General features: G+C 38.0%; 1 protein-coding gene across 17 annotated transcripts in view; it reads right to left on the bottom strand.

Moving 5' to 3' along the window:
• C2CD6 (C2 calcium dependent domain containing 6) overlaps positions 1-22,037 on the bottom strand; it is a 133,064-nt gene that overhangs the window by 74,781 nt on the left and 36,246 nt on the right. For 15 of the 17 annotated variants that reach the window (XR_010150194.1, XR_010150193.1, XR_010150195.1 and 12 more), the window contains 5 exons: positions 18,787-18,909; positions 12,000-12,044; positions 10,927-10,995; positions 8,660-8,739; positions 2,447-2,590 (listed from right to left, as the gene is read on the bottom strand). Coding sequence is in view for 14 of the 17 variants with exons in the window: in XM_016950298.4 (XP_016805787.3) it covers positions 2,447-2,590; positions 8,660-8,739; positions 10,927-10,995; positions 12,000-12,044; positions 18,787-18,909 (461 nt within the window). In the remaining 3 variants the exon portion in view is untranslated. The remainder of the gene's footprint in view (positions 1-2,446; positions 2,591-8,659; positions 8,740-10,926; positions 10,996-11,999; positions 12,045-18,786; positions 18,910-22,037) is intronic. The other 2 variants (XM_063791530.1, XM_063791529.1) reach the window with 1 other exon arrangement.

Genomic DNA, 22,037 nt, shown 5'->3' on the forward strand with positions numbered 1-22,037 from the left:
GGAGTCTCGCACTGTCTCCCAGGCTGGAGTGCAGTGGCGCGATCTCAGCTCACTGAAACCTCCGCCTCCTGGGTTCAAGCGATTCTCCTCCCTCAGCCTCCCGAGTAGGTGGGACTACAGGCGCCCACCACCACGCCCGGCTAATTTTTTGTATTTTTAGTAGAGATGGGGTTTCACTGTGTTAACCAGGATGGTCTCAATCTCCTGACCTCGTGATCCACCCGCCTCGGCCTCCCAAAGTGCTGGGACTACAGGTGTGAGCCACCACGCCCGGCCCCTTCTCTAATAATTCTTATAAAAATCAGTCACCTCCTTTATTTTCTACCATCTTTTTGATACCTTTGTAGTTTATTTCTTAATTTATAATTTACTTGCTTTGCTTTTTTATGTCTCTACTCATTATACTCTAAGTTCTTTCAGAAAAGATACTATGATCTTTAAAATGATCACTGTGATTCTGAGCTAGGTTATTTCAGACCAATCATCTCACTGCACAACTGTAAAAGCTGGACAAAACACTGTCTAAATCGTGTTGGAAAGAATCAGTGAGTTATAAAGACAGCAAGGATTTGCATACCCAAGATTCCAGACAGAAAGGAAGTCCAGAGGCATGGAGCCCATCATTTGGTGCCATTTTTCCTTCAAGGCATTTATGCCTTAAGATGGCCAAGAAGTTAAAAAGCCGAGTGGAGCTTTGAGATAGAAATACAAGGATGTGAGAACAAAAACCAGAGTCCAGGGCTTGTTGGGATGAGAAGTCCTGGAAAACACCCAGTTGGGACCGCAAAAGGCTTTAAGAGAATGAGTGTCTCTTCAAATGTTATGACCTAAGTTACCTCATGTGCCTCACACTAGTCCCAGTCCTGACACTAGGAGTAAGAATAAACCACAAAGAGACTAACCCCCCTCACAGGAACTAAAGCCCAGCTTCAAATCATTTCAATTTCAATCTTAATTGAATTAAAGTGATCTGGGATTGTTAGTGCTCCTAGCCCAGCTGGCTGCCAGATACAAATGTATACTTTCTCTGTAGGTATATGTAATTAAAATCAAGCTCCTCAAATTAGTTCTATAAATTTTCAAGTACAATGTCTGGCACTCAGTCAAAACAACTAAGCATGTGAGCATATAAGAACTGACTGAAAACTAAGAGAAAAAAAAAACAATTTAAATAGACTCACAGAAGATCCAGATAATGAAATGGTCAGACTTGGATTTTAAAATAGCAATGATTGCTATAAACTGAAAGTGTACATACCCCAAAATTCATATGTTGAAATCCTAATCCCTTATGTGATGCTATTTGGAGGAGGCCTTTGGGAGGTAACTGGGTCATGAGGGTAGAGCCCTCATGAATGGGATTGGTACTCTTATGATAAGAGACATGAGAGAGATGATCTCCCTCCACAGTGTGAGGATATGGTAAACAGAAGGCCATTTGCAAACCAGGAAGAGGGCCCTCAGCAGGAATCAAATCAGTTGGCACCTTAATCTTGGATGTCCCAGCCTCCAGAACTGTAATAAATAAAAGTCTATTGTTCAAACCATTCAATCTATGGTATTTGTTATAGCAGCCTGAGCTGACCGAGACAATAATAAATATGTCCAAAGAATTAAAAGACAAGGCTGTGGATTGTGGCAGATAAATAGAAACTATAAAAATGAACAGAAATTCCATAGTCGAGAAATAAAATAACTGAAATTAAGAATTCAATTGATTTAATGGCAGAATAGAAACAAGAAAGAGCCTGTGAACTAGAATATAAGTCAGAAGAAAATACCCAGACTGAAGCATAGCAAAAAAAAGGACAAGAAATACAGAAAGAAAAAAAAAAGCACGAGACCTACAAAATACATTGGTGAATGAGGAGATAGCAAGAATTATGCTTTATCCCTCATAAATGAGTTTTCACCTCAGCTAGGCACAGTGAAATCCCAGCACTTTCGGAGGCTGAGACTGGAGGATCACTTGAGGCCAGGAGTTCAAGACCAGACTGGTCAACATAGCAAGACCTCGTCTCAAAAAAAAAAAAAATTAGCCAGGTGTGGTGATGTGTGATGTGTCTGTAGTCCCTGCTTCTTGGGAGGCTGAGGCTGGAAGATTGCTTGAGCCCAAGAGTTTGGGGCTGCAGTGAGCATAATCATGCCACTACACTCCAATCTGGGCCAAGTTGGGTGACAGAGTGAGACACTGTTTCAAAAAATAAAAATAAAGGGAGTTTTCACCTCTTTCTTTGGCATAACACTTTTTCAAACAAGATACCTAAATTGACAAGTAAAAATCAGAAATAATCTCTGAACCCATGAAACAACGGCACCATAATGAAAGTTTCTGAGCCTATAGCAAGCCTATGTCTCAAAGGGAGAAATTAATATATTATACAAATAACACCTAAGATGAAAATTTTGAGCTCTTTTGAACTTTTTTTTTTTTTTTTTTTTTTACCTTTCCCGGGGTTGTTGCTGAAGTTTTTCAAGTCGCACTGCAGATGGCTGGTTGGAGGATTGCACAGCTGGAGTCCCAACAGTAACATTCAGGTCTGGGGATAAGAATGCTGGATATTCTACTGTCTGTGGTGTAATAACTTTTCTGCAAAATAATGATAAAGTGAAATATTGAAATTATACAAAAGTCCACGTCCAAAATCAGTGGCAGCTATCACTTTTGAACGCTTCTCTCTTTTACACTTTTAGCTCACCTAGCCACCTTGGGCCATCGAAGGCTAGAGCTAGGAAAAAAGCCAAGAGCCACAAATCCAGAGATAAGTGCTCTCTTGATTATCCTTACTACTAAATTTAGATCATAGGCAGCAGGGATGGAAAAGGACAGAAGGGCCTGAAGTTCTAATGAGAAGTACAAAGTATTTGAGCCCAGACCTCTCTCCAAATCTTTAGACCCAAATCTCTAACTCTTTTTTTAATTTCTTTTTTTTTATTATTATACTTTAAGTTCTAGGGTATATGTGCACAATGTTCAGGTTTGTTACATATGTATACATGTGCCATGTTGGTGTGCTGCACCCATTAACTCGTCATTTACATTAGGTATATCTCCTAATGCTCTCCCTCCCCCCTCCCCCCACCCCTCACAGGCCCCAGTGTGTGATGTTCCCCATTCTGTGTCCAAGTGTTCTCATTGTTCAATTCCCACCTATGAGTGAGAACATGCGGTGTTTGGTTTTTTGTCCTTGCGATAGTTTGCTCAGAATGAAGGTTTCCAGCTTCATCCATGTCCCTGCAAAGGACATGAACTCATCCTTTTTTTATGGCTGCATAGTATTCCATGGTGTATATGTGCCACATTTTCTTAATCCAGTCTATCATTGATGGACATTTGGGTTGGTTCCAAGTCTTTGCTATTGTGAATAGTGCCACAATAAACATATGTGTGCATGTGTCTTTACAGCAGCATGATTTATAATCCTTTGGGTATATACCCAGTAATGGGATGGCTGGGTCAAATGGTATTTCTAGTTCTAGATCCCTGAGGAATCGCCACACTGTCTTCCACAATGGTTGAACTAGTTTAATATTTTATTTTTAAAACCTATTAATTTTTTGGAATGTATTTTGTGCTAGGTGCAATGTTCATATGGCTATGTATATTACCTCATTCACTTTTCACAGCAAGCCCATCGGATGAGAATTATTAGATCCTATTTTATATATAAGAAAGCTAGTGTTAGAAAGATTAAACAACTCCTCCCAAGGTCTTACAGCTGGTAAGTGGCAAAGCTAACATTTGAACACAGTCTCTTTGACAATAAAGTTTAGATTCTTAAACTCTATTCTATACTATGCATAGTGGTAAGCACCTTAAACTCAACATGTCCAAAATAGAACTCACGATTTTCCCCTTCTCCAGATATGCTCTTTCCTAAGTGTTCCCTGGTTCAGGAAATAACAGCAACAAATGTATACCCAGTGGTCCCTAAATGTGAACATCTTTTTTCCTCCTTTCCCCTTCTGTCATCTTCCATCTCCAGTCACTTCCTAATTACAGGAGATATAGCTAAACATTCTAAATATTTTACAAATTAGTTTGTTCCTCTGTTCCATTATATTAGTCATGGTTGTCCATAAAAAGAGAACCAATACGATGTATATATACATAAATATATTTATGATAAGCAATTGGCTCATGTGATTATGGAGGCTGAGAAGTCCCAAGGTCTGCAAAGTTAATCAGCAAGCTGGAGACCCAGGAGAACCAAAGGTATAATTTTAGACTGAGTTCAAAGGCCTGAGAATCAGGAGAGCCAATAGTGTAGTTCCAGTCCAAAGGCTGGTAGGCTGGAGATCCAGAAGAGCTGATGTTTCAGTTTGAGTCCAAAGGCAGGGAAAAGTTAATGTCCCAGTTCAAAGATAGGCGGGAGGAATTCTCTCTTACCCCAGGGTGAGTCAATCTTTTTGTTTCATTCAACTTGTTGGATGAGGCCCACCCACACTAGGGAGAGCAACCTGCTTTACTCAGTGTGCCAGTTTAAAAGTGAATCTCATCATAAACACCCTCCTCTCAGAACAATTTTTGACCAATAGCTAGGTACCTTATGGCTGCCGCTAACACGTCATTAGATCTGTTGCATGATATGATCCAAATGGCAGAGCAGCTTGCATGGCAGCCTGGACCTGTTGCAGAGCCTTCTCTTGTTCTGGGCCCCACTCAAAACTGGCAGCTTTTTGAGTCATCCAGTAAATGGGCCAGAATAACACACCCAAAGGGGGAACAGATTACCTCCAAAATCCAAAGAGGCCCACCTGTGGTTATTTCTCCAGGTGTTGTATCTGTTTTTTGTTGTAGGAGAAGCCAGATGCAACAACCCATCCTTCACTGTATACAGGATATCACCACCCATACCATGGACCCCTAGAAATTTCACTGAGGTAGAAGGCCCTTGAATTTTTGTCATATTTATTTCCCACTCTCTGACACAAAAATGTCTTATCAGTAAGTCTAGAGTAGTTGCTACTTCTTGCTCACCAAGTCCAATCAGCACGTCATCAATAAAACGGACCAGTCTGCTATTTTGTGGAAGAAAAAGGCAATCAAGATCCCTGGGAACTAAATTGTAATGTAGGGCTAGAAAGCTGATATACCCCTAAGTTAGGACAGTGAAGGTGTATTGCTCACCTTGTCAGCCAAAAGCAAACTGCTCCTGATGGTCTTTATTAACAGGTATGGAGAAATAAGCATTTGCCTGATCTGTAGCTGCACATCAGACACCAGGGGATATGTTAATTTGCTCAAACAATGAAACCACATCTAGTATAGCAGCTGCAATTGAAGTTGTCACTTGGCTAAGCTCACAAGAATCCACTGTGATTCTCTTATATCCATCTGTCTTCTTCACAGGCCAAATATGGGAGTTAAATGGAGATGTGGTAGGAATCGCCATTCCTGTGTTTTTCAGGTCCCTGATGGTGGCACTAATCTCTGCAATTCCTCCATGCAGTATTGCTTTCGGTTTACTACTTTCATAGATGGAGGGAGTTCTATGGTGTCTTCTTGGCCTTTCCCAAAATAAAAGCCTTCATTCCACAGATCAGGAAAGCAATGATTCTGCCAGCTACTGAGAATATCTATTCCAATTATGCATCCTAGAACCAGGGAAATAACCACTGGATATGTTCAGGGACCCACAGAGCCAACTGTGAGATGGACCTTAGCCAAAACTCTACTGATCAGTTGAGCTCCATAAGTCCTTACTCATTGATGGATCACAGTGACATTCAGAGTCCTCTGGAATTAGTGTTAGTTCAGAGACAGTGTCTAGTAGTCCCCAAAAGCTCTGATTGTTCCCTTCTCCCCAGTGCACAAATACCATGGTAAAAGGCCATAGGTCCCTTTGGGGAAGGCTGGGAGAAATACTAACAGCATAAATTTTTGGAAGTATACTAGGGTCCTTCCTTGAAGGACCTCCCTTTCATTAAAGGAGTTCTGAGTCTGTAAAGTAGCTCAAGTCTGGGAATTGATTGAGAGGCCATGACTCTGTTTTTATGATGCAGGTTAGACTTTTGTTCCCTCGACCCAGAACTTTTCTGCTTATACAGATGAGGTTAGAATTTAGTAGGCTTCCTATCTACTCATGTCTAGGAACACATGATCAGACAGCCAACACCATAGGTTTGTACTAGCAAAACTATTCTGATTGCTTCTTTGATTCTACTGTCCATTATGGTAACCATGCCCACCTTGCCTTTGGTAGTTGAGTATCTTCACTTGGTTCCTGCCACCCTGGGACTCAATTACTCCCATTGCATTTAAGTTTCCCAATTCAGTGACTGCAGGTGCCACTGTAAAGTCTGGCCCACAGGGAAGAGCAATCACAGAGCTCTCCAAGGATGCCAGGGTACCCTTCACAAACTCATTTCTCATAGTCATGGTAAAACGTGTGTCTTCTGGACCCTCCCAGGATGGGTGAGTCAATCTTAAATGGCAAGTCCACTCTAACATAATTTCTCTGAGCCTCTAAAACCCTTCCTCTACATTAATCGAGCATTTCTAACTAATTCACTGTGAGCCGTCTTTTGGTTCCTTTTTCAGTCATTCAAGTAAACAAGCTATGAGAGCCCTTTCTAACTCCCCAAGCTACAGCATTAAATGCAAAAATGTCTGCTTAGGCCAGCTGCAGTGGCTCACACCTGCAATCCCAGCACTTTCGGGGTCTGAAGTGGTGGATCACTTGAGCGCAGGAGTTCGAGACCAGCCTGGGCAACATGGCAAAACCCTGTCTCTACAAAAAATACAAAAATTAGCCAAACGTGGTAACAAATGCCTGTATTTCCAGCTACTTGGGAGGCTGAGGAGGGAGGATTGATTGAGCCTCAAGAGGTCAAGGGTGCAGTGAGCCATGATCTGTTGCCTAGGCAACAGAACAAGACCCTGTCTCCAAAAAAATAAATAAATAAAAATAATCTCTGTTTAGTAAGTCCATATCAATAAACTCAGCCTGATCCAACTTTATGTTCCTTCCACCATCATCCCCTGCCCTTAATATCCATCCCTATACATGTTCTCCAGATTTCTGTCTATATAAATTTAAAAACTCAAATAGTTCTTTTGGAGTATATATGGAGTACATTCCTGAGAACCCAAAGAGTAAAATTTGCTCACATTTGAGAAGCATAAACCTACAATGACGATGATGGTAATGAAAAATATTTATTAATTTTATAAATAGGTAACAACTAATTAGGCATTTTGCTATTTGCTCCCATGTTCTAAGTACTTTACATGTAACTTATTTAATCATTATAGTAACTCAATTGGGTAGTTTTAATTTTTATCCCATTCAACAAATGAAGCATAAAGAGCCTAAGTAACTTGCCCAAGGTCATATAGGATGTGAGCCCATGCAGTCTGGCTCTAGGGCCTGAACTCTCAATCACCGTATCTTGCCCCTGCCAACTCCTCTAGCTCATCCCTCATTGCTCTCCTCCTTGCTCCATCTCTTAGCCACTCTCAACTAAAGACTGTTCTCTAACATAATAGAGCCTCTTATGGCTCCCTGCTTTTACTTCTGTGCTCTATCAAGAGAATGTGTCCCCTCACTCCTCCAAAATCAGCCAGATGCACTACTACCACTTTTACAAGTCTCACTCCAAGCACTTTCTTTTGTGGAGCCTTACTTGATCATTCTTTCCTCCCCAACTTCCCTGACAAGAATTAGAAGCTCCTTGGCATCCCACAGTTCTTTATGTTTGGCTCTTGAAGGGCTTTTATTCCATTTGCATCATCAGAGTAATTATTTTTTATGTTACTTTGCATTAAACCACGAGCTACTCAAGGGCAAGGAGAAGGCCTCAGATGTCTTTGTATTTGCCATGACTTGGGGATATAGCAGACATTCAATAAATGTTTATTTAATCAATGTATGAAGAAGAAAGGTAAACATAAGAAAAAGTTCAGCTTTACTATTTCAACAAATCACCAATATCAAATAGATAAAGTATTTTAATGATAATATCCAGTGTTGATGAGACTACGGGAAAATAAGCACTTCAGAGCACAATTTCCCGTTCAACACCTAATTCCCTCAATCCCATTTCAGCTTTTTTCCATTTCTTATTCTTGGATAACACCATAGATTAAATCTCTTTCTCAGGTGCTCATTTTTCTATAATCTATTTTTATTGTTGAAATTTCAAGATTGATTAGCATACTATATTTTAAGTTACTTTTGGTTTGTTAATGACATTTGTTTTACCATAGACTTTTTACAGATGATTTTGTAGCAATTGGAGTGGTGTGGAGGTAAGGGTAACATTACTATACTGCAGAGCAGAAAACTGATAACTATCAGACAGTCTTATGTTAAGTCTCTCACCTCTTTTCCCAAAAGGGGTATCTCCTTGGCCTGCTTTCCTTATTAAGCTACTCCTCCCTTCCCTCCTTCAGCCATGAACTTGGCACTCCTTCTCTTCTTTTATCTCCATACATCCTCAACTCCTCTATCCAGGGCTATATCCAGAAATTCAAAATTTCTCCCTGTTATTAAGCAAAACAATTCACTACTCTCTTCACCTCAGAGTCTACCCCATCCTGGCCATGTCCTGGGGACTTCTTAAAATAACTCCACCAAAATGCTCCACCAAATGGATTAAAATTGTTTTAAGTGCCACATGATCTGACCATATTAATGAGACTTAAAACACTTACGTCACGGGATCTGTTCTTTCTGGAGGTGGTGCAAGATTCATAAACATGGATGGCTCAGTAATTTTCTGAAGAGGTTTTAACTGAAAAAAATGTAAGTGTATTTTAGCACTGTTTAGTTACAATTAAAACTCACTAATTGTAATACCATACCATATTGATACCATAATGCTATGAATACCCCAGGACTATGAAATAGGCCTTAAATGAGACATGTAAGGAAATAAGGAATTAAGAGAGGAAAGAAGACACTAACATTTATTGGGTACTAAATATTTGCCAAGCATTTTATTATACTTTTAATCTTATTTAACCATCTCAATAAACCTATACGGTAAGTAACTAAGCATATTCTACAGATGATACTGAAGATCAGTAATTTGTTCAAGGCTACACAGTAGGCAAGAGTCAGGACTTGAATGTAGCTTTATCTGCCCCCAATGTAGTGCCCTGTTTACAGTATCACGATAGGTTAAGTAGGGGACAATATCACTGAAAAGTTCACAGACATAAAATCAAGTTTTTATTTTGAACTTTTGTTATATATCCTATTCTTTTCCATACAATTCCTTTGTTCCTGGTTTTTAGTAGATTCCACCTACATAAAATAATACTTGCCCAGTTTTATCTGAAAAGAATATCTCTCCTTAAAAATGGCTATTACTACATATTATACTTATGTTCAGACACAAAACCTACCTCTGGAGTTGGTGCTCACAAGCTATAACTGTCACAAAAGGAGTAAACAATTAGGGGTCCCTATAAGGCCTAATTACAATAAGAAATTTAAAAAATAACAGAAGAAAAAGTAAAAAATCAAAGCAGAGAAGGGGAAAAAAAAGCTTGTTCCTTGTAGCTTTCATCTGTATATTACTTCTGATTCAAAATGTATTAAACATCATTATAACGTAACATAGGCACAATTTTAAAACATATTCCAGAGATTTCTCAGTTAACACGGTGGTAGACTTGTTTAATAAGGCTGATGTCTTCACTCTCAATTCCTAATTTAAAAAGACCCAAAACTTTAGAAAGGAAAAACTGAAAGTGAAAAATGATATGCAAATAAAGGTCATTTCCCCTATATAACAGCAGCATTAGAGGACTGCATTTTTGAATACCACAAAACTGGTGACACCCAGGAATATTAAGAGTTCTTTCAATATTTGATGAGAGTATATATTGGTACAACTTTTCTAGAATAATTCCTTGAAAAGGTCATTGTTTTGGACAAGAATTTCCTTTCTAGGAATCTGGCCTAAGGATATAATGAAAGAAAAGGATATAAGTTAGTACATAAAAGTATTTGTGGCAATGTGGACCTATGGTAGTGAATTTAAAGGAGGAAGTCAAAATTAGGAAGATATCTTCTTTGGGTTTATTAGTCTCTTGATGAATCAAGGAGAGTTCAAATAGCACCAGATGTTGAAATAACTGTGGAGGAAAGGACCATATGAGTACAAAATATTATCTGAATTAGATCAATTACTCCATTTTGTTTTCTCAGAGCAGGATCTCATTATATTGCCCAGGCTGACTCAAGTGATCCTCCTGCTTCAGCCTCCAGAGTAGCTAGGATTATAGGTGTGAGCCACCAGGCCAGGCAATTACTCAATTTTTAAAAACTATTTTTAGATGCAGAAATCCACACTGATTTCTTGAATACTTGTGTTTCAAATTACATCAATATGTATGTGTACACACAAATAAAAGCAAGTTTTATTTTATTTTTTTTTGAGACAGAGTCTCAGTCTATCGCCCAGGCTGCAGTGCAGTGGTGCGATCTTGGCTCACTACAACTCCCGCCTCCCAGGTTCAAGCGATTCTCCTGCCCCAGCCTCCCAAGTAGCTGGGATTACAGGCGCCTGCCACCATGCCTGGCTAATTTTTGTATTTTTAGTAGAGATGGGGTTTCACCATGTTGGCCAGGCTGGTCTCGAACTCCCAGCCTCAGGTGATTCACCCACCTTGGCCTCCCAAAGTGTTGGGATTATGGGTGTGAGCCACCACACCTAGCCTAAAATCAAGTTTTATAATAAAGACATTTTGAATAAAATATCATTGCTTTAAAATGTATAAACAAATCATAGTAAAGTCTCATCTTTCTTTAGGCTGAAGAGAAGCCCACATACCTCAAAGTCGGGAGGTAAAGAAGCATCTTTTAAAAATATTTATTTTGAACAATTGTTCAAACTGAAATAGAGCCTCAGAAGAGGACGATTTGACTGAAGAGTTACAACAGAATAATCTTTTAAAAGAGGGGAACTAACCTGATGTGAAAATCCATAACCAAAGTTTCCATAGGAGAACATAAATTCCACCTCCAGCCTGCAGACAAACTAAACATGTGATAAATTTTATTGTTTGATCAGGATGATATTTTAATGGAGAAGGGACAAAAAGTGATATTTTTACCTTACAAATCTGTAAGTTAGAAAAGCCAAAGTATGAATCTCCTGACTTTTAAAAAAGCATTTACACAAGGAACTCCTACAGAAGAATCTATTGAGTTCCTGAAATGTTAAAACCCTTTATGTTAAAGTTAAGTAGTATTATACAATTAAAATATGGAAAATATCAACTTCTAATTGTTACTAGGATTACACTGAGATGCTGACATACATATATACATGTGATTCATACATGTGTATGAATATACAAATAAACATTCATGTATGTATATTTTTAATTATTTACTCACACTCCTCTCACCTCCAGTCCCAGTTTCAGATAAAATTTTGATTTAGACAAGTGATTTCATTTCTCTGAAACCCAGGTTGATAAAGGAGGGCATGAGAGGTAATAAAGTCAAGTGTCCATCTTCCTGTTTTTTATGTTCCTGGCCCCTGTTTTGGGCAGCAAAAGCCTCTCTGAATAGAAAGATCAATTAATCCAACTACTAATTTTAAGCACTTAAAAATAAATTAAATTAAGAACTGCAAACAACTCTTTAGAAACTCTCCAGAGAGAAAAATAATACTTCCTCAATTTAGCAAGTGAGGCTCCTGAGGCTATGCATGTCAAGGCAGCAGCCAGAGGCATTCTACTCTCTTACCCAATGATTTCTAATTTTCTTTATCACCATTTAGCAAAAAAAAAAAAAAAAAAAAAGAAGAAGAAGAAGAAGAGGAGGAGGAAGAGGAGGAGGAGAAGGAGGAGATTTTTGTTAGTTAATATTGTACTTTCTATTTCATACATTTCTGCTATTTCAAACAGTGACTGGTACGGCAACTAAAAGAATAAAAACATGTAGGCTATAAATAATATCAGAGTAAAGTTACATGAAATGTTAAGAATATATTACATGCACATAAAACTTAGGAAGTTTCAGTAAAGTCCTTACTATGTTTCCATGCAACACTTGGACCTCTTCAATGAAGCACCCTTTCTAGAAAAAAAAAAAAATTTTTTTAATATAGAATTACCCATGTATTTCCCTGTATATTATCCAAACCAAGGGTCCCCAACCCCTAGGCCATGGACTGGTGCTGGTCCATGGCCCATTAGGAACTGGGCTGCACAGCAGGAAATGAGTGGTGGGCAAGCGAGCAAAGCTTCATCTGTATTTACAGCCACTTCCCATCACTCACATTACCGCCTAAGCTTCATCTCCTGCCAGATCAGTGGGGGCATTAGATTCTCATAGGAGCACAAAACCTATTGTGAACTATGCATGCAAGGGATCTAGGTTGCATGCTCCTTATGAGAATCTAATGCCTGATTATCTGTCACTGCCTCCCATTGTCCCCAGATGGGACTGTCTAGTTGCAGGAAACCAAGCTCAGGGCTCCCAATGATTCTACATTCTGGTGAGTTGTATAATTATTTCATTATATATTACCATGTAATAATAATAGAAATAAAGTGCACAATAAATGTAATGCACTTGAACCATCTCGACCCACCCTCCCCATGCTGGTCTGTGGAAAAATTTGCTTCCACAAAACCAGTCCCTGGTGCCAAAAAGGTTGGGGACCAATGACCTAAACCACAAATCAGGAAATAATTTTTCAAATGCACATATGAACCTAATAGCCAAAGTACAAACATAAGGAATGTTCAAAAGAAGAAAATAAAAATTCCAAGTTCAAGTAACAGAAATAAATGTATTTTTATTATGTTGTAGACAAAAATGTTCCTGCTAAGTTACAGTTCCCCTTTTTGAAAGTCTTAAAGGAACTGCCATGCCCACATTGTTTTTGAGGGTGTATCCAGCATCCTTGCCATAACTAACTCCATCTTAGAAAAAGACTCCATTTTATATTTCGTAGGGCACTTTGCCAACAAGGATAAGATGTTTTGTTTAAGGCATAAATAAAAAAATAAAGACTATGTTCAACCAGATAAGGGCAGAAACAAGCATACTCTTCCACTGTTTTCAGCAGAGGACTCTGTGACTATAAAAGATTAGGCTTTCAGCAGCTCAAAACAGCCATCTTAACTGACACCATCTTACAGTCACTTGTGATAAGAACTTGACTTCTGCCACTGAAGGTTCTGCAACCTCAGACTCTTCCTTGCAAGACCAATGGATTGCCCAGCCCAGAGCAGGGCTCCTTTTGTCTTCTTTGCTCCCCATAGGCCAGTTCGTTAACCTTTTCTCCTATTTCTTTTTCCTCTTGATATTAAATGTTACTTTGTTGTGGAATGTAATGTTTACATACTAAGTGTACTATTATGTATGTTTGCAATATTGACTGACTTGTGGAGTGGCTTGAGCCTGTGTGCCCACGGCACGCGGAGTGAACGAGAGGTACTTAAGGAGAACTGGCTCCTTGGGAACTCCATGTAGCTTGTGGCTTTTGTGATTGAAATAGCATTAATAAAAGCCTGACATTGTGGAAAGACACAAACATGCATGGGCCTGGTTACCTCTAACCTTGCACCCTCCTAAGAGAGGGGTTACTTAAACATAATTCTATATGATAAGCTGAGTCCCGATAGGACTGAGTACTTCTCGCATCTCTCAGGGATGGCTGGATCTTTTAAACCACGTTAACCTTTGGTATCCTTGCTCAATATCTGTAGTCATCTCTGCTGTAATGAGTAGGTCCACAATTTTCCAGAAACTTTTTGAGTGCCAAAATGACACAGAAGTAAAAAAACTCCATACTTGGCCTATGTGACAAGTCACAATCAATATACAATGAAGACTTTGTTTCATGCACAAAATTATTTAAAATATTGTATAAAATTACCACCAGGCTATGTATATAAGATGTATATGAAACATAAATGAACTTCATGTTTAGACTTGGGTCCCATCCTCAAGCTATCTCATTATGTATATGCAAATATTCCAACATCAAAAAAAAAATTAGAAGTCCAAAATGCCTCTGGTCCCAGGCTTTTTCAGGTAAGTGATATTTAACCCGTACAGACATTCTGGAAAATACTATGGGTGTTCCTCAAAAAATTAAAAATATCATTACTATATGATCCAGCAATCTCACTTCGAGTATACATTTAAAGGGATTGAAATCAGTATGTCAAAGAGATATCTGCACTCATGTCAGCACGATAGCCAAGATATGGAAGCAACCTAGTGTCCATCACCAAATGAACAGATGAATATGTGCTGTATATACATACATGCAATGGAATACTATGCAGCTTTAAAATAAAAGGAAATTCTGTCATTTGTGACATGGATGAAACTGGAGAATTTTATGCTAAGTGAAATAAGCCAGGCACAGAAAGACAAACACTGTATGATCTCACTTATCTGTGGAACCTAAAAAAGTCAATCTCATAGAAACAGTAGAAAGGTGGTTACCAGAGGCTGGGGAGTAGGGGTAGGAATGGAGAAAGGGAAGATGTGTATAAAGTTAGACTGGAGGAGCAGGTTCTAGTGATCTCCTGCACTGCCTGGTTAACAGTAACGTATTGTATATTTCAAAATTGCTGAATAAAATAGATTTTCATCATCCTCATTATAAAAAAAGATAAGCTGGTGAGGTGACGGAAATATTAATTGGTTTGATTGAATCTTTTTCAGTGTATACATAGATCAAAACATCACATTGTACCCCATAAATATATAAGTATTTATCAAGTAAAAATAAATAATCAGCTAAAAAATTAATTTATGGGCAAACAGAGGAATACACCCATATGGAATTGTATGCAGCAGCAAAAAATTAACACTAGCTAAGTGTATTAATATTAGAAACATACATTTAGAAATATAATATTTCTATAATCATACATAAGTAGTAAAGCTATGAAAAATAAGGGAATAATAAATACAAAGTTTTGGATAATCATTTTTTCTTGAGGGAGAGGGAGGAGACAGAAGATGGCATCAAGCAGCAACATAAAGACTTGAACTCTATTTTTATTATAATAAAACAGAGAAAATGCAAAAACCTTGCATTATAAAAGTCCTTTAGACCTCATCTTCTCCCTATGCTATATGCTGTGGTTGTCATATGCATTACCTCTCCAAACATTATAAACCGCACAGATCATGTTATAATTTTTACTTTAAATAGTCACACAAATTTTAACGGAAGTAATAAGAAAACCTCTAGCACCTCCATTCTGCTGTTGAGCCCATTCAGCAAATTTTTAATTTCAGATATTTTACTTTTCAGTTCCAGAATATGTATTTGGGTCTTTTTATATTTTCTATTTTTCTGTTTATGTTTATAAGAATGAATTGGAAAGAAACTCTGAACAATGAAATGTTATATTAGAATTGTGGAATGATGGGTGATTTCTGAATTTTAAAAAATTTACCTTTGTATTTTAAAATATTAGCATATTATTCATGATCTTATAAAAATAAATATTGAAAAGTTTGCATATATGCTTCTAGTCTAAGTATCTAAGCTTCTACATTTTCTTCAACAAAAATTAACTAATAAGTAATGTCACATTTTTTGATGCCTAAATTGCCATACAGTCAAAGGAACTTTAGTCATTTCCAAAGATCTTCTCCCAAAATATTTTTGAGAATCTCTGGTTGCTTACACTTATTCATTACTCCATATGTTTATCCTTCTTCATCTCTTTCTATGTATTAGAAATTTATCTGATTTAACAGTATGCCATTTTTTAAAATCTCTGTGTGTGTATAGATATGTTTGCTGATCTATTTATAAGTTGCAATCATCATTACTCTTCACTCCCAATGTTTACCTTGGATACTGTAAAAATAAGAAAATTCATACATATATATCCACAATATCAGTATTATACCCAAGAAAATTAACAATTCTAGAATTTTTTCTAATATTCAGTAAATATTTATTAAATTTTCCTTTCCTAATTGTCCCAAGAATGTCTTTTATTTATGTTTATGTTTTATTTTTTGAGACAGGGTCTCACTCTGTTGCCCAGGCTGGGGTGCAGTGGTGCAATCATGGCTCACTGCAGCCTCGACCTCACTGGGCTCAGGTGATTTTCCTGCCTCAGCCCCCCATGCAGCTGGTACTACAGGCAGGTGTCACCATGCCTGGCTAATTTTTTGTGGGTGTTTTTTTGTGGGTTTTGTTTTTGTTTTGCTGTTTTGTTTTGTTTTTAGAGAAAGGGTTTCACCATGTTCCCCAGGCTGGTCTCAAACTCCTGGGCTAAAGCAATCCACCTCCCTCAGCCTCCCAAAGTCCTGGAATTACAGGTGTGAACCACCATGCCTGGCTCCCAAGAGTCTTTTACAACTTTTTCGAATCTGTATTCAGTCAAATGTGTTGTATCTCTTTAAATCTAGAACAGTTCCTTCCATCTTTGGTGCGTTTTGGTTTTTTTTTTTAATGACCAAAGCTATTTAAAGAATCTACACTGGTATGTCCCATTTCTGTACTTATCTGAAGGTATTGTTTAACTTTTTCCCCACTCACTAAATTCCCGTAAACTTGAAGTTAGTTCTACACTCAGCTTGATTAGATTTGGGTTACACTTCTTTCTTTTTTTTTTTTTTTTTTTTTTGAGACAGGGTCTTGCTCTGTCACCCAGGCTGGAGTGCAGTAGTACGATCATAGCTCACTGCAGTCTCGAACTCCTGGGCTCAATCGATCCTTCTGCCTCAACCTCCCAAGTCACTTGGACTACAGGCACATGCCACCACACCTGGCTAATTCTATGTGTGTAGAGACAGGGTCTTGCTATGTTGCCAGACTGGTCTCCAACTACTGGCCTCAACAACTCTCCCACCTTAGTCTCCTAAAGTGCTAGGATTACAGGCCTGAGCCACCGCACCCAGCCAGGTTAAACATTTTTGATGACGATAAGTCATAGATAATACTGTGTACTTCACATTGTATCATTACAGGAAGTACATGATGTTAAGTTATCCACAATTCATTATGCTAAATTCGAGCTCTTGGTTAAAGTGGCAACTACCACATCTGTCTAGAGTAACATTTCCCCTGCGCTGTTACTACGGCACCATGCAAATATCTTGCTTCCCAATAAACTTTTACCTAATGGTTTTTAGTGCCATTGCTAAATATTGACTGAATTAATCATTATTCATTACAAAGAGTTGCAAAAACAATAATTTGTAATTCTTTCATTACTTCCACATTCATAAACTGGTATTCTTTTGTTTTAAAATTTTCCTTTTTCTTCCTATGCCACATCTTTTCTTCTCTTTTTTGAAGATCACCAAGGAGTCACGAATTTTCCTTTATTCAGAATGTTGCAATAATCTATGTTCAACTTATTCTGAAGTTGGGCAATAGGAGTCCCTGCAATCTGGCTGTTGACATAACCCCATTAGTCTTTGAAGACTTCCTTGCTGTATGTAACAAAAAATATTCCTGAAAATACTTTAGATTGTTTATACTCATTCACCAATCAGTAAGTTCTTGACTCTGAGTTCAACACAACCACAAAATGAGCTGCTGGAAAGTGAAAAGGACTCCTAGAAAGGAGAAAACAAGAGGGAAGCAACCATAAAATCTGTATATAAACTCTGCCAAAATCTTTGGCTAACCTCTAAAAGACACAGGCACAAGGAAGTCTGTAAGCAGCCCAGCTAAGGATGAAAGAACTAAACCAAAATTTGTATTGCCAACTAAGAGACAGAGTTTGCAGCTTCAGTCATGTCTTAAGACATTTCAGAAACATAATAAAACATGTTTAACTCTATTTAGCCATTCTACAATGTATACATATTTCAAAACATCATTCTGTACACGATAAATATATGCAACTTTTATTTGCAAATTTAAATAGCCAGGCACAGTGGCTCAGGCCTGTAATCCCAACACTTTGGGAGGCTGAGGCGGGCAGATTATTTGAACTCAGGAGTACGAGACCAGCCTGGGCAACACAGCAAAACCCTGTCTCTACTAAAAACACAAAAAGCAGTCTGGTGCAGTGGCACGTACCTGTAGTCCCAGATAGTGGGGAGGCTGAGGCAGGAGAATCCCTTGAGCCAGGGAGGCAAATGTTGCAGTGGGCCAAGAAAATTTATTTTCCAGAAAGTTAGTTAGTGATACAACCTAAAAGTGTAAGTGTGGGTTTTTTGGTTACTTAATTTCATATATATATATATACATTCCGGAATATATATATATATATATATATATATATATATATATATGTGTGTGTGTGTGTGTGTGTGTGTGTGTGTGTGTGTGTGTGTGTGTGTATATATATAATATTCTGGAAAAAATGTATATATATATACATATTCTGGAAAATATTTTTTTTCCAGACGGAGTATTGCTCTTGTTGCCCAGGCTGGAGTGCAATGGTGCAATCTTGGCTCATCACAACCTCCACCTCCCAGGTTCAAGCAATTCTCCTGCCTCAGCCTCCCAAGTAGCTGGGATTACAGGCATGCGCCACCATGTCCAGCTAATTTTGTATTTTTAGTAGAGATGGGGTTTCTCCATGTCGGTCAGGCTGGTCTCGAACTCCCGATCTCAGTTGATCTGCCCACCTCGGCCTCCCAAAGTGCTGGGATTACAGGCTGGAAAATAAATTTTTAGAAACATTATGCTATTATAAGCCAACTCTTTTAAAAAATATATAGCCAAAAGGAGATTTTATTTCTTAAACACATGAATTTGAAGGCAGATAATAAACAAAAAAAGCCCATCAAGTATAATAAATCACAACAAACTGGACAACCAACTGGCAACGTGATACCAAGGTGAAAAAAATCATTTTATACATACCTGAATTACCTCATAAAGATGTATCTGAACACTCCCTAACAAGAAAGCACGTTTTTCTCTATTGTCATATTGTACGAGTTCCAATAAAATATTATTCCGCTTATCATCATAACGTCTGGGAACCTCAATATCAAAATATATAAGAAAAGAAGCATTAAATTTGAGCCTAAATATTTCTGAACACATACATCCAATATACTATTACTATATTATGCAAATATTATTATGCAAATACTATTGCATACTATATTATGCAAATAAATATTATTTGCATACCTAGTGATACGTTTTTGTATGTCATTAGCTTTATAACTTTCAACCTCACAGTCACATATATACTAATATCAACAAAATGAAGATCTTGCTTATATCTAACGTCAATTATCATCTTTTGGAAACACCCATTACCTACATTCTCTTTTTAACACTACACAAAAGTTCACCCTCAATACTCTATTGAAACTACACTATCAAAGACAATCAACTACCCAATACGAAATCCAAATAATCCAGATAATCCAAATACAGGTTATCCAAATATCCAACACTAAAAAATATCTAATATCCTTTTCAGTCTCTGTTCTTTAACTTTTTGACAAAATATATACCATTGCCTGAACTTGAAACTCTCTCCCAACCCTGAGCTCTGGAGCACAGTACCATTATTATGTAATCTTTAATATCTGTACACTATTGCTAATTAGAAAAAAAGTCATGCCTCCCCACTCCTAAGAATCCAGGTGCCTTCCTGCAGTGTTTCTCCTGATGGTTGACATCAGAGCTGATATCAGCCTTCTTAAAGTTATGCTAGTGACTGTCTTCCCCCAAGAAATGAGAAAAAGGAATGCAAGCCCTGTGTGCCAGCAGACTAGTTAAGAGGGCAGGCTCCATTTTTCAACAATTTGGCATCTTGATTATTGGAAACAGTAGAAAACTACAAATGCTCAATAAAATATTTAAAATACCATTTTAAAAGCAAAACAGGGTTAATAAAATGGTGAGAAGTAATCATATAAAACTCCAAGTATTGACAGACACTCAGAGAAGTAAACTAGACCCTGAAGTTACATTTGCCCTCAGGGCACTTCCCAATCAGGTGACCTAAAACTGCAGTTCATATGGTCTTGAAAGGCAAAGAACAGAGAAGACAAGACATGATACATTTAACAGAGGGTCCTTCCCCAACCATCCTGCCAGAAAGCTGAGAACCCAAAGGGCTACGGCTTCAGTGAATGGAGAACCCCTTCTCCCATCACATCTACAGAAGGCTGCAAGGAAAGTTGTACTGCTGAGTAGAACGGAGTGTGGGGTTCCTAATAAGCTATAAACAAAAACCGATTCAGTGAAATTGCAGCCTAAAGTCACAGTCACTGAATCTTATAAAAAATTTCGAGCCAGATACTTAAAATGGTTTACATGGTAAACATTATATTATGTATATTTTGTCATAACATAAACAAATAAACAGGACGACTTATATTTTTAAAAATATCTCAAGTGGAATTTAGTTGAAAATGGTCCCAAACTGGTAGTGGGCTCGGTTGCCTTAGAAGAAACACAAATCTTGCGTAGAGCTACTACTTTCATCCTAGACCTCAAAGAAGTTCCACAAATAATTTTCCAAGGAAAATGAGCGGTTAACAGTCAAAAATAACTCAGTCGGCATGGAAACAAAGCGCCACAAATGAGAAGAGCAAAAATAGACCCCCAAAACACCTTAAATATTGGAATTTTAAAGAGCTATGTTTATTATGTTTAAAGGAACAAAAACCAAACTGAAAATATACTCCTGGCACAGGAAACTTTAAAAATGATTTAACAAACCTAAACAAGGAACAACTCGTAGAAAAGAAAACTAAAACAATTGAATAAAAACACTATATCAACTCAACCACAAATCTGATGCAGCTTTGGAGAATTAACGAACTAGAATTAAGGAATCCCAGCACTTTGGGAGGCCAAGGCGGGTGAATTGCTTCAGCCCAGGAGTTTGATACTAGCCTCGGCAACATGGCAAAATCCCATCTCTACAAAAAAATACAAAAAGTAGCCAAGCATGGTAGTGCACGTCTTTAGTCCCAGCTACTCAGGAGGCTGAGATAGGAGGATCACTTGAGCTCAGAAGGTTGAGTCTGCAGTGAGCCGTGATCGCGCCACTGCACTCCAGTGTGGGTGACAGAGGGAGACCCTGTCTCAATAAAACTAATAATAATAAAATAAAATAAAGATCAGAAGAATTACTTGGAATGCAGGGCAGAGAGACAAAGTGATGAAAAATATTTTTTATAGGTTAAAAGACATGGAAGATAGTGTAAGAATACCTAACGTAAGTTAACCAGAGTCCAAGGAAAGGAAATAAAGGATTAAGAAAATGGAGCAGAGAAGCACTATTTTAAGAAATAATAGCTAGCCAAGCATGGTGGCTCATGTCTGTAATCCCAGCACTTTGGGAGGCCGAGGTGGGTGAATCACAAGGTCAGGAGTTCGAGACCAGCCTGACCAACATGGTGAAACCCCATCTTTACTAAAAATACAAAATTTAGCCGGGCATGGTGTCGCACGCCTGTAATCCCAGCTACTCAGGAGGCTGAGGCAGGAGAATCGCTTGAACCCGGGAGGCAGAGGTTGCAGTCAGCCAAGATCGTGCCACTGCACTCCAGCCTGGGTGACAGAGCAAGACTCTGTCTCAAAAAGAAAGAAAGAAAGAAAGAAATATTAGCTAATAATTTTTCATAACTAATGAACATCAACAATCCAGGTTAAGCAGCCAATAAATCCCAACATAATATACAGAAACCCAAATACAAACACATCAGAGTGAAATTAGAAGAAAAAAATATATAACACACACAGAAAGAGGAAGATACATTATTTTCAAAGGTGACAGACTGACAAGTGACTTCTCTTCAACAAATATGGAAGCTAAGAGATAGTGAAATACTTCAGAAAATAACTGCAAATTTACAATTCTATACTCAAAAAAAATTTCATTCAAAAATGAGAATGACATAAAGACCTGCAAACTAACAAAAGAACAGAAAACCAAACACCGCATGTTCTCACTCATAAGTGGTAGTTGAACAATGAGAACACATGGACACAGGGGAGGGGAACATCACACACCGGGGCCTGTCGAGGGGTGGGGGGATAAGGGAGGGATAACCTTAGGAGAAATACCTAATGTAGATGACGGTATGATGGGTGCAGCAAACCACCATGGCACGTGTATACCTATGTAACAAACCTGCACG

Source organism: Pan troglodytes, chromosome 13, assembly GCF_028858775.2.
Source record: "Pan troglodytes isolate AG18354 chromosome 13, NHGRI_mPanTro3-v2.0_pri, whole genome shotgun sequence".
Taxonomy (NCBI): Eukaryota; Metazoa; Chordata; class Mammalia; order Primates; family Hominidae; genus Pan; species Pan troglodytes.